This window comes from Pristiophorus japonicus, chromosome 17 (assembly GCF_044704955.1).
Source record: "Pristiophorus japonicus isolate sPriJap1 chromosome 17, sPriJap1.hap1, whole genome shotgun sequence".
NCBI lineage: Eukaryota > Metazoa > Chordata > Chondrichthyes > Pristiophoridae > Pristiophorus > Pristiophorus japonicus.
In genome coordinates this window covers 86,196,439-86,210,249 of record NC_091993.1, presented here as the reverse complement: position 1 = coordinate 86,210,249, position 13,811 = coordinate 86,196,439, and the positions used below count along the sequence as shown (strand labels likewise).

At 41.3% G+C, this 13,811-nt stretch overlaps 1 protein-coding gene across 5 annotated transcripts in view; it reads right to left on the bottom strand.

The window, feature by feature from the left end:
* Window positions 1–13,811, bottom strand: part of LOC139227840 (protein phosphatase 1 regulatory subunit 12A-like) — a 258,951-nt gene that overhangs the window by 123,591 nt on the left and 121,549 nt on the right. For all 5 annotated transcript variants that reach the window (XM_070858917.1, XM_070858916.1, XM_070858915.1 and 2 more), the window contains exons 4-7: window positions 9,468–9,627; window positions 8,017–8,161; window positions 6,755–6,829; window positions 2,947–3,026 (exon numbers count right to left, since the gene is read on the bottom strand). In XM_070858917.1, coding sequence (XP_070715018.1) covers window positions 2,947–3,026; window positions 6,755–6,829; window positions 8,017–8,161; window positions 9,468–9,627 — 460 coding nt within the window. The remainder of the gene's footprint in view (window positions 1–2,946; window positions 3,027–6,754; window positions 6,830–8,016; window positions 8,162–9,467; window positions 9,628–13,811) is intronic.

Genomic DNA, 13,811 nt, shown 5'->3' with positions numbered 1-13,811 from the left:
CATGGCTGATCTGATCTTGGCCTCATCACCACTTCCCTGCCATTTCCCCATAACCCTTGATTCCCTTATCGTTCAAAAATATGTCTTTCTCCACCTTAAATATATTCAATGACCCTCACAGCTCTACATTATATTCTACAGCTCTCTGGGATAGATAATTCCAAAGATTCACGACCCTCACAGAAGGAATACCTCCTCATCCCAGTTTTAAATGGGCGGCCCTTTATTCTAAATCTATGCCCCCTAGTTCTAGATTCCCCCACGAGGGGAAACATCCTCTCTGCATCTACCCTGTCGAGCCCCTGTCAGCCCTTCTGCCAATGGGTACAGTTTCTTTGTCCAGATTCATGATTTTGACCACCTCTATCAAATTTCCTCTCAATCTTCTCTGCTCCAAGGAGAACAACCCCAGCTTCTCAAGGCTATCAATGTAACTGAAGTCCCTCATTCCTGGAATCATTCTCGTAAATCTTTTCTGCACCTTCTCTAAGGCCTTCACATCCTTCCTAAAGTGTGGTGCCCAGAAATGGACACAATACTCCTGTTGGGACCAAACCAGTGTTTTATACAGGTTCATCATAATTTCCACACTTTTGTACTCTGTACCTCTATTTATGAAGCCCTGGCTTTTTTTAAACTGCTTTTTCAACCTGCCCTGCCACCTTCAACAATTTATGCACATATACCCCCAGGTCTCTGTTTGTGCACCCCCTTTAGGATTGTACCATTTATTTTATATGTCTTCTCCTCATTCTTTCTACCAAAATGCATCACTTCACATTTTTCTGCATTCATCTGCCACGTGTCCGCCCATTTCATCAGCCTGTCTATGTCTTCCTGAAGTCTATCACTCTCCTCCTGATTGTTCACTATACTTACAAGTTTTGTGTAATCTGCAAATTTTGAAATTGTGCCTTGTACACCCATGTCCAAAATTTAAAAAAAACATATATATGGAACCGACCCATGTATACCATCCTCCAACCCAAAAAACAATCGTTCACCACTACTCCTGCCAATTTCGTATCCAGGCTGCCACTGTCCCTTTTATTCCATGGGCTTCAATTTTGCTTGCAAGCTTATTATGTGGCACTTTGTCGAACGCCTTTTGAAAATCCATGAACACTACGTCAACTGCATTACTCTCATCAACCCTCACTGTTCCCTCATCAAAAAAAGTCAATCAAGTTGATTAAACACTATTTGCCTTTAACAAATCCGTGCTGGTTTTCCTTAATTAATCCACCCCTATCCAAGTGACTGTTAATTTTGCACCCGATTACTGTTTCTAAAAGCTTCCCCACTACCGAGGTTAAACTGACTGACCTGTAGTTGCTGGGTTTATCTTTACACCCTTTTTTGATCAATGCTGTAAACATTTGCAATTCTCCAGTCCTTTGGCACCATCCCTGTATCTATGGAGGATTGGAATATTATGGCCAGTACCTCTGCGATTTCTGCTCCTGGTGATTTATCTACTTTAAGTACAGCAAGTCTTTCTAATACCCGGTTAACATTAGTGCCAAATATTAATATTGAAGTTATTTCAACCTGTATTAGGACAAGAGAACTCATTCCCATATGTAGTTATTCTCGACTGGTTCCCTCCATAAACCTATTCATTTTACATTATAAAGTAGTATAGGAAGAGTTAAACTCAAACCATATATTAAATCATCTATATGTGGACATGTTCAAATTCAATAAAGCGCCATGCACAAGTTCAACTGCCAAGGATTTCCAGTCAGAATTGATGTCAATATTGAGATGCATCAGAGAGCAGCTGGTCTGAAAGTTCAGGAATTGGCATGTGTCATTATGGATATAAAAGCAAAAGGGAATTAGCACAGAGACCTAAGCATTGTTGGAACAGATTCCAATGCACTAAAATAGTGTGAATCAAGCTTAGCATGTGATTTTCCAAAACTCCTGTACAAGCCTGAGCAATTAGTTGGGCCATATGTTACGGATTATATTTTAAATGCGCAATTGTTGCAACATTAAAATATAAATACTACAAAAAAGTTGGTGGTGTGGCGAAGCTGAAGCATACTTCAGGAGGCCCGAACCATTTCTGGAATCAGGCCTCATTTGAACACGACTGGCAATTTATGGATACCAAACGGGTGCCTCACAGCAGCTCGTCGGTTGTGGGAGGGCAGACAATCGGCCAGCTCCCACGTTGAATTGACTGGCAAGTCAGGCGTGTGAGAGGGGATAAGCCCATTTAAAGGCTCATCTGAAAATTGCATCAGGCAGGTATTGGGCCTCATTCTGGCAGCCAGGGTGCCTCCACCATTTTTAAACTGCCGTCCACTCGTTTTTCAGGTGAGAAACGGGCAGCCGGCAGTTGAAAATCACCCCATGCTCTACTCTTATTTGGTCTATTCTAGCTGATGACAATAAACTAAAATGTTAAGCTGTTCCCCAAACTTCATGGTATAATCAAAACTGATGATAAGTGTATAGAGTGCTAACAACAAGGTTAGAATACAGACAAGATCTATGTTCACTTTCCGGCGCGGACATGATGGGCCAAAATGGCCTCATTCCGTGCTATAAATTTTTATGATTGTGATCATTGTGTGACGTGCACTACGTACTTTTCAATATAAATTAAAATTGCTGCAAGTGCCACAAAACACCAAGTTGGAGCAAAAGACTCTGAAAGTCAGTAAGTTTACACCATTCTGTCAACGTAAAAGTTTAAAAATCGGATTACAAATACAAGCAACATTTAGCTAGTAAAATTTACTTACATCCATGGAGACAACGGTTTACAGAGAAGTTAAATAGAAACTCTACCGAAAGACTGCCCAAAAACTATTGGTGATTAAAATCCAATGGTGGATTGGTGTCGACTGTTTCTAAATCTCAAAGCCAAAAATAAGTAATTACATAATAGCAGTTCACAGAAAATGGTGTGTTTGTCATCATTCTAAATACCTCAAGTGCTTGGTCGGCAATTTGCAATTTACAGTTGATTCAATGAGTGTTGATCTTACAGCTCGTTTCTCAGTGCGAAGCTATCAAAAAAAGGAACAAACCTTGTCAGATTTTTTTTTAATGGGTCCCAAATCCAAAGCAATTTCAAATTCTGTACACAAGCATTGAAACTCAGTTAAGCACTGTTATATCCTGGAGGACATTCCAAAGTGCTAGACAACCAATGAATAATTTTCTGTAGTACTCTGTATAATCATTTTGGTTTTGTAGGCACACGCAATAGCCAATTTGCACACGACTGGGTCCAATAAACAGCAAATGAATGAACGAACATATAATCAGTTTTGGGTGGTATTGTTTGAGGGAGGAATGCTGTCCAGGATCCAGGACATCAGAACTCTCTGCTCTTCTTCAAATTGTCACAGTGGCCCTTTTACACTCACCTGAGCAGGCAGACCCAAGATAGCACTCTCAATGCAGAAATGCTTTAATGTTGCATTCAATTAGATTGTGCACAGATTCCGGGGCAAGAATGCTACCGATTTGGTGAAAGTAACACTATACGACACGTCTGCAAAACCCACGTTAATATAAATTTGATAAACCGGGTTTAGTGAGAAAGATTTTACTAATTGAAACACAATAGTGTACATCATGGCAAAAAAGAGAAACTGCTGGAAACACTACAGGTCAGCCAACATAAATAGAAACAACACAAGAGTTAATAATTCAAGTTTACATTCCAATGAGATGTGGCATGCCTGTAAGGTACTCTGTATAGACACTGACTGGGCAGCTGTGTGTTTTCAGTATTATCTGTTTTCGCTGCAGGAAAGGTGGGGGGGGGGGGGGGGGGGGAGGTGGAGCTGGGGGGAAAGAGGGAAGAGACGAGACGAGACGGGGGGACGAGGGCGGGGTGGGGGGGGGGAAAAGAGAGACGAGGGGGACGGGGGCGGAGGGACAAGAGGGACAGGGGCGGGGGCGAGAAGACCGGATGAGACAGGGGCAGGCTGGACAAGACGGGAGAAGGATGAAGAAGGAGGAAGAGGGTAGGAAGGAAAAAACCCAAACTTTATAACTTTAAAAAACTCAAATAAATACATTTTTGCATTTGTCCTCATCAAATAATTATGAAAAGTGAGTACAAACTGCTAGAAGCTAAAGAAAAATATTCTACCAGTTCAATTATTAAATGATAATGATGCATCCTGGAAAAGTAGTTACCTGCTCAGACTACACAAGCCAAATTCGGGAAGCAGGGTCACAGCTCTGGACAAATTTCAGTCTTTTGCGAGAAGTTGAAACCCCCAAAAACATATGAAAATGATGGAGAGGAAAAGACCAGTTGGTCTGTCGAGCCTATCCCATAGCCATGCTGCAATTAAGCATCATGACCCTCAATGCTCCCACCCACCAGCAGCACCTCCTGGGAGATGCCCAAAAAATTAATCAAAGCCTAGGCCAATTCAGGGCAAAAATAATCTTGGAAAATTTCTCTGACCAAAACGAGTTCACAGAATCATGGAAATTTACAACATTTCAGCCCATCGTGTCCACGCCGGCCGACTAAGAGCTATCTAGCCTAATCCCACTTTCCAGCTCTTGGTCCGTAGCCCTGTAGGTTACAGCACTTTAAGTATCTTTTAAATGTGATGAGGGTTTCTGCCTCTACCACCCTTTCAGGCAATGAGTTCCAGACCCCCACCACCCTCTGGGTGAAAACATTTCCCCTCGTATCTCTTCTACACCTCCCCTCAATTACTTTAAATCTATGGTCCCTGGTTGTTGACCCTTCTGCCAAGAGAAACAGGTCCTTCCTATCCACTCTATCCAGGCCTTTCAATTTTATACACCTCAATCAGGTCCCCTCTTAGCCTCCTCTGTTCCAGTGGAAAGAGACCCAGCATCTCCAATCTTTTCTCATAGCCAAAATTCTCCAGTCCAGGCAACATTCTTGTAAATCTCCTCTGCACGCTTTCCAATGCAATCACATCTTTCCTGTAATGTGGTGACCAGAACTGCACGCAGTACTCCAGCTGCGGCCTAACCAGTGTCTTATACAGTTCAAGTATAACCTCTTTGCTCTTGTATTCCATGCCTCGACTTATAAAGGCAAGTATTCCATATGCCTCCTTAACCATCTTATCTACCTGGCCTGCTACCTTCAGGAATCTGTGGACCTGCACTCCAAGGTCCCTTTGTTCCTCTACACTTTTCAGTGTCATACCATTTAATGTGTATTCCCTTGCCTTGTTAGACCTGCCCAAATGCATTACCTCACACGTATCCGGATTGAATTCCATTTGCCACTGTTCTGCCCACCTGATATCTTCCTGCAATCCGCAGCCGCCTTCATCATCAACCTCACAGCTTACTTTAGTGTCATCTACAAACTTCTTAATCATACCCCCAACATTTAAGTCCAAGTCATTGATATATACCACAAAAAGCAAGGGACCCAGCACTGAGCCCTGCGGAACCCCACTGGTTACAGCCTTCCAGTCACAAAAACACCCATCAACCATTACCCTTTGCTTCCGGCCTCCGAGCCGATTTTGAATCCAACTCGCCACTTTGCCCTGTATCTCATGGGCTATTACTTTCGTGACCAGTTTGCCATATGGAACCTCATCAAAAGCTTTGCTAAAATCCATATACACATCATACGCACTGCCCTCATCGACCCTCCTGGTTACTTCCTCAAAAAATTCTATCAAGTTAGTCAGACACGACCTTCCCTTGACAAATCCATGCCGACTATCCTTGATTAATCCAGGTCTTTCCAAATGAAGATTTATCCTGTCTTAGGAGACGTGATCACAAGCCATACCATCCAAGAAGTAAAAACTTTAATGAAGGCATTTAAAAAGCAGACAATTCAAGGAAAATGTAATTACATTATTGCAAAATAAGTGATTTTAATTTGTTGGAAAATTTATTTTGGATACAATAATTACAGAGAAGGAAACTGCAACTAAAAAGTCGCTGTGGTCAGATTGTGCAGTTACAGCGCCACGAAGCTTGCCACATTGGCGATAGTAAGCTATGTGACAGAAGGGATGGAGGGTCAGCAAGACAGGCCATATCAGGGCAGCCAAGAACTAGAGGTGAAATTCACAGCATTTGCCGGAGGCTGAAAGGGGAATGCGGACGAGAGGCCCCAGCAAGCTGAGAAATGCAGCCATTCTGTGGCCAGAACACACAAAAAGTGAAGCTGTCGTTTTGGGAAAGTGAACTGTAATTAACATCATGGAAGCCCCAAGAATGTTAACATATTTTAAAGATTCGAAATGCAATAAAGTATTCCAGTGTCATCAACGGTCACATTAACTGGAATATCCTATTAAATGTATGACAAGTGTCAGGAACAAGGTTACATACAAATGCAACACGTAGTTGCAGAAACATTTAAAATAGGAAATCCTGTGGGAAGGAGGTAATTATGCAGGAGTTTTCAATGGAAGATGCGACACACGCATTGTGCAATACGCTGAATGAACACTTAAAATAGTAGTTTGCTCATGGTTTTTTAAATTCTACTTGCTGGAATGATTTAGTTTGGGTCTGTCTTTGCATGCTTATATAAAGCAGAGATTGGTTCTGTTATTACTGCAGGTATGTATGCAGAACTGCAAAACTGCTAATGTTTTTCTTCAAAAGGACATTGTCTTTATATTGTACAGTATAACTTGAACATTTCATAGCTGTTTTAAGCAATATTTGACTATTATCGAAGTGTTACTGTCACTCATTTTTACGCTAAATGCAGTCAACCAAGGTGGAATAAAAGTCAAAAAAACTCACTTACAATATTCTGTTTCTTCTGGAGTTCCTCTAAATGTTCAACAATGCTCTCATCTGCTAAATCAAAAGGAGTCTGACCCTGCAAACATAATATGGATAACTTAACCCATTGTAATTAGTTTTGATCCAAGAAATGGAGTGGTTAGACTTAGATTTACATCTGCAGTTCTCAGCTGGACGTTCAGGGGTGGGGGTGCAGGTAAAAGAAGGGAGAAGAGAAGTGTTGAAAAAGAGTAGACATTGCCCCATAGAAAAGGATGGATAACTGGTGGGCAAGCCAGCACTGGATGCTCAAGACCCTCCTTGTGCCATACAACAACTGGTTGGGAAACTAGAGGAAAATATTTTTGAAAAATTAAATCTCAAACCAAACTAAAACTAGATTATAGTATATTATATGGCAATTTTAAAGTGAACGACATTTTCTAAACCATTGCAATTTCCACTAGTCCCTAGTTTTACTAATGATTCACCACATGGTACTGTGTATGGGGTGCTGAATCTAACATACTTTTAATTTCACTGTGGGAGAGGCTGCAAGCAGATGCTGGCACTTCCCCACAAGAGATAATCAGAAGTGATAACCCTAGGCCATTATCAGGTGTCTCCTGTCAGCTAAGGAAGCGTGTCATTGGACTGGTTGCCGTCTGCTCATCATTACCTAATGGCCACAAAGGCATATACAGGATTGAACTTCAAGTGAAGAATATAAAAGGTTGTGTGCCCGTCGCTGGAAGGCAACAGACCCTCAAACAAATTAACCATTAGCAATCATTTACTGGTGTGATAGTGTTAAACAAAGTAAGTGAAAAGAACATATTATGTAAGTTACAATGAACAGTTATAGGTCTAGTAGTCATTTGAATGAAGGTATATTTCTCATTTCATTCTTTTCAAATTTAAGCAGCACTTATTCCTTGAAAATATTTTTCAACCAGGACGACTGTGGCCTCCTTTCTATAAATGTCCTATTAAAGTGCCCTCAATAGTAAAGGATAAACTTCTGCAAGCAGACCAGCCAGATTCAATTTGTTCTGGCAGGGAAAAATACAGAACCTCCCTCCAAACAATCCAATTGGATACATTTTTTTTTAAATTGGGGGGTGCTGTACAAGGAGGAGGTTCAGTATTGTGTGTGAAATGCACTTCAACAGTCTCAATCCAATTCTAAGTAAACATTAATTCACAACCAGTACTAAAATGCAAAAATTTAGGTTTTAAAAAAGTGTTTGCACAGTGAAAATCAGTTTATTAAAAGCAACTGACCACTTTGTTAACAGCCTCCATGTCAGAAAAACTCTCAACAAGGATTCTACAGGCTTCTTCTTTGTACCAGTGAGCAGCAGCATGCAGTGGAGTCCAGCCATCATTGTCCTTGATATTTACATCATATCCAGCCTGTATTAGGAGCCTTGAAAAGAAGCACCAGTATCAAAATGTGCTGCAGTTTCTCTGCCCTTCCTCCCATTTTGCCAAATTGTCCCTATATTATTCCTTTGGCCTTCTCCTGAAGGCGAAACCTCATACTGGGTGTGGCTACAGACAGCGACATACCAGTTACAATAAAAACAGAAAATGCTGGAAAGAAATCAGGTTATTGACAAAACATTAACTCTGTTCCTCTTTCCACAGATGCTGCCTGACCTGCTAAGCATTTCCATCATTTTCTGTTTTTATTTCAGATTTCCAGCATCCGCAGTATTTTGCTTTTGACATACCTTTCATTCCTGATAAGACAATACTCTGCGTATGAAGCATGCCAATGAGCTTGAGCTACATGGGGCACTCACAGCTGAACCCAGCCATATCCTTACTCAAGTTAAAGCATGGATTTCCCCCTCCCTAGCCCCGTGGTGCAGAGGTAAATTGCAACACCAGGACTACTACCCGAGCGGAGAATGCCTTACGCAGCAAAGACGGGGGATGAAACATGAGACTTGGGTTTGGTTACATATATTTTAGCACTAGCTATACCACACAAATACTGCAAGGAATTTTACTGAAAAACTTTTAAATAGGAAATATGGTAAACAAGTTTTTGAAAGCGGATAATGTATGTAGAGAAAGCAGATAATTCATTCAGCATTTTGTTCTGCAAGAATAAGCAAAATACGCCAATCTCTGAGTAAATGACCCATAGACCAGGCAAGTCATATATTCAATCGCTGGTCTGTGTTGAGAGCGCCGCTCTGAAGCGGGGGGACGGCAGTGGTCAGGGAACAAACTGGCATCGGTATCTGTACCAGTGAAAGATAAAGAAAAACGGGCAGGACTTCTGATCACTAACCACCAACCCTTGAAGAAAGTGTGCATATTTGGGCATGAAACAAGGAGAGGAATGGACTCAGCTGTGACACTCTATGGTTGAACTTCCTGCCAATACTCAAGTCAAGGCTCATGGGTGAATAAGTGAATAATAGCCACTTTGGTGAAATACCAGAGGATGTGACCAGTGCCGTGCAGCCACATCCAACAAAGGAGTGATGTCTTCAGGACAGAAAAAAATGCAGATATAAACAGAACAGCACAAAAATAGACCATATTATTGTGTTTCATCACCGTGCTATAAAATAGGCATGTAGACTTAATCAGCAAAGCAAAACACATTCAAAGCTACCTACATTATTTTAATAAACTAAAGATGACCACAAAATATATTCGCAATGATGCTATGGCCAGCACATTTCATGGTATTTTATCATCTCTCAAGCACTTACTTTAAAACCTCCAAGTAGCCTTTTGCAGCAGCCACATGCAGAGCTGTACCACCCGATTTGGTATTCCTTACATCTTCTATTTTGCCACTATTTAACCACTGCCTGGCATCCTGGAGCATTCTGTGTTCCTCCTCTTTCCTTGCAGCCTCAACATCAATTCCTATGGTGGAGAAATGGCACAATATGAACATTTGGCACTGGAATTTCATCAGTCTTTCCACCACATTTTTCGGCAGTATTCAAGATTTCGGTGGAAAACCACCCGGTAGAAATTTCAGTGTTCCGCTGGCGGTTTCGAAATACCGCTGGGGAACGGACCACCGGCATGCAACACTGAAAAAAAAACACTTCCGCCAGAGTTTGGTGGTAGCGGTAATCTGTAGTTGGTGAAAAAAAGCCGTGGAGAAACCAGACAGAGCAGCCCTTTGATCGGCAGTAGGTATGAAACCCTGCGAAAAAAGGCAAATTAAAGTTTTTTTAAAAATTCGTTTGCAGCGATTTACTGGAAAAGGGTCCTGTGAATGTTTTGGGGTTTTTTTATTTTTGTTTTTTTGAAAAATAGTGTGTGTGTTTTCCCCCCTCCCTTGGCCCAACTCATAGCCTCGGATTAAATTGGACGAGGATTATGTTTTCCGCCGAGAATCCACGAGCAATGGCGATTTTTCCCGCCGGGCGGAGTTTTTCCCCCCAATTTTTGATTAATTTTCCACCGTTCTTAATTGAATAATCATAGCTTTTATTGGGCGGTAAACTGGTGGGTAGCGGTTTTTGTTCAAAATCCAGATCTCCCTATATTTTCTCATAATATCCTAATCTGGACACACAAAACTTAACATGTCTTAAGTTTGCACCTTTAATGCAATATCCGCTGTCTAGTTGCATCGTTTCGTCACATGCACTTATTCCTTGCCAACAGTTCAATGCAACAAAATTACCCATTTTTCACAAAAAGTTGTACATGTACCAAATAACAAACTGTTTCTTAGTTATATCCAAACAGATAGAACATTGGAGACTCAAAAAGCTAGACCAAAGTCAGTTTTAATTCTTATTTTCAGATGCACTAGCTTAACATCCATTTTTCTATAATGAATGTGCAGTCTAGTAAATAATGTGGTATCTTAATAATTTCCGAAGAAAGTTATACACCAAACATTAATCTGTTTTTTCTCGCTGAAGATGACGACAGTACCACTGTTATTTTTAAATGATTAATTTATGCATACTATCATGCAATGATTCATACTCATCAGTTAGTGTCTCAAGGATCCCTTCTAGCTCATGGTTGTGGATTCAATGGAGAAATAAATATGTGACATCCATTTTACACGTTATCATTGCAATTAATTAATTAATTTGTGATCAATAAAAACAAACAAGTAGGAGATATAGACATCTACAATTATGTGCTTAACTAAAATTACAGTAGCACCAAACAAGGTGCTGTCTCACCTTATTTGGTTTGCAGACATTCACTTGCTGTGGCAGGGTAGGAGCACAAAGAAGTTTCTGCTGTAATACAAGAACAGATCGCTTTGCAATATTGCCTTTGAGAGCCACACAAAAACCAAGCGGGTACCGTTATGGATTCAGTCAGGAAGCCACAAGTAATGTGCATCGGTGTGTTGAGTTTAGTTTGTTTTAATAAAATTATAGTCATACCCTGTATATGTATCCTATAATTCAATGTGTAGCATTCTAACATTTTTTTCAATAATTAAAACTAGATTTTTTTCCATAATACCAATGTTAATTAGACCTTCAGGTCAATGGGCTAGACTTTTGCGTTCTTATCGTCCAATTACTGCCCAATTTAGTGTGCGTTTTAACATTTTCACTGCCTTCCCACCCTATTTTAGATCAACAAACAAGCTTGCGCCCATACATCGCCCGATTACCGACGGCAGTATTTTCGGGTCAAATGATCGCCAGCAGTAAATTCAGCCGCCCGCCCAGTAGATGCCATCAATTTTCCCTCCTGGATGTCGTGCACCGTCCGTTTACCGCCTTCAAAACCGCCCAGCGCTATTTTTGGATTTTTTTTAAAGAATCGCCCAGAATACCGCCTGCTGTCAATATAGCTATGAAAAGGGTGCACTCGTGTCCCTGACCCAGCGATGTGGACGCCATTTTGTAATATGAGTTAAAGCTGGATTAAATTGCAGGTTAAACTTAAATCGTTTTTTAGTGCATTTTATTGTTGTTTTACAGGAATATGTTTAATTTCAGGGGTTTATAAAAATATCTGCTTTAATTTCAGAGATTAATGAAATTTGATTAATTTTTTAACAATTTACAGCAAATTTACCTTTTTAAAAAAAAAATGAGGCCTGTAATTTCTCAACCAATGCTGGCTACTAATTACATGCTGCCGAGTGCAGCTGGAAGAAAGTTTATTGAAGAGCATTATGTGCCCAAAGAGGTGGCAAACTGCTGAGGAGGAGGAGACTTTACCATAATGCATTCACAGGGATAAGCGATCATACCTGACTTTTCTGACGTGTTAGAAGGTTGCGGTTCCAAAAGGAGGTCGTCAATGAGATATGCCAGCTCATTAAGGGAGACCTACCAGCACCATCAGGACCACTCGGCCCATTGAGGTTAAGGTAACTGCGGCACTTTCATTCTATACATCAGGGTCCTTTCAGGCATCAGCTGGCGACATTTGCTGCATCTCTCAGCATGCCACACATTGCTGCATTTGGCAGGTGACACAAGTGCTTTGCGCACAAAGGTTTGACTTTATAAACTTCCCAATGACCAGAGAGGAACAGAGTGAAAAGGCTGTGGGATTCTCAAGAATAGCAAACTTCCCCAAGGTTCAGGGTGCAATAGACTGTATGCACATCACCCTGCGAACACCCTTAGAGGATGCAGAGCTGTTCCATAACCGAAAGGGATTCCACTCCCTGAACGTGCAGTTCGTTGTCAACCACAAGCAAATAATCATGGCAGTCAATGCCAATTTTCCAGGGAGCATTCATGATGCGCACATCTTGCGTCAGAGCACTGTCTCCAACCTCTTTAAAAGTCAGCCAGAAGGCCAATGCTGGATGCTTGGTGATAAAGGATACAGCCTCGCCACCTGGCTCTTGATCCCCCTCCGTAAGCCCCAGATAGGAGCCGAGCATCGCTACAATAACAGCCACATAGCCACACGCAATATCATTGAAAAGACAAATCGGAGTGCTGAAGCAGCGCATGCGCACAAAGAGAAAAATAAATTTAAAATATGCGCATGCACAGTAAGGCCGGTCTGGATCAAGCCGGTCTTACACGAGGACTACGAACGCCCGCTGCTGCACACTGCCAGCGCCGGGATCGATTAAAAATTAAGGCATTACATCTCGCCGGTAATTGGGAGGTATGGATGAATCCATTTCTTCAAACCGCCTGATTACCACCGAGATACAGGTGGTGACGGCGCAAAAGTGCAAAGTAAAGCCCAATGTTCCTTAATTATGTTGAAAATAAAATTGGTAACATCTGAAATAACATATCACTGCATTGTGAAAACTTGGTATGCTTGAGAACTATACTGTTTATCATTTAAAATAGCATTTTTATTAATATTAAAAATGCTTGGCATGGAATACTTATGACTGAGTTGACTTAAGAAATTACATTACCAGTGTATGGTCTAATCTCTTAACTAAACATTGCGCATTGTGGTATATAATTATGGTCTATATTTGGCTTCCTAGCTCATGTAGCAACTTATTACATTACACAGTATAACTAAACTAACCAGTGGATTGGAAGTGGATGCTTAATATGCACAGATGGGTGCAGCACCTGAAAATACAAAATGCTGAGATACTGTAATGACATCTAATCCAGTAATTAGCAGTAATGAATAGCATTTTACACCAGCACTTGAAAGATTGACTGTAACCCTTTTTTAAAGAATTCATTCCTGCGTTGCAGGCGTCACTGGCAAGGCAAGCATTTATTGCCCATCCCTAATTTCCCTCGAGAATCACCGCCTTAAACCACAGCAGACCTTGTGGTGATGGCAATCCCACAGTGCTATTAGGGAAGGAGTTCCAGGATTTTGATCAAGCAACGATGAAAGACCGACTATATATTTCCAAGTCAGGATAGTGTGTAACTTGGAAGGAAACTTGCAGGTGATGGTGTTCCCATGCGCCTGCTGCCCTTTCCTTCTAGGTGGTAGAGGTCGCGGGTTTGGGAGGTGCTGTTGAAGAAGCCTTGGTGAGTTGATTGAGTGCATCTTGTAGCTGGTACACACTGCAACCACCGTGCGCTGGTGGTGGAGGGAAATGAATGTTTAAGGTGGTAGATGGGGTGCCAATCAAGCAGGCTGCTGTGTCCTGGATGAAG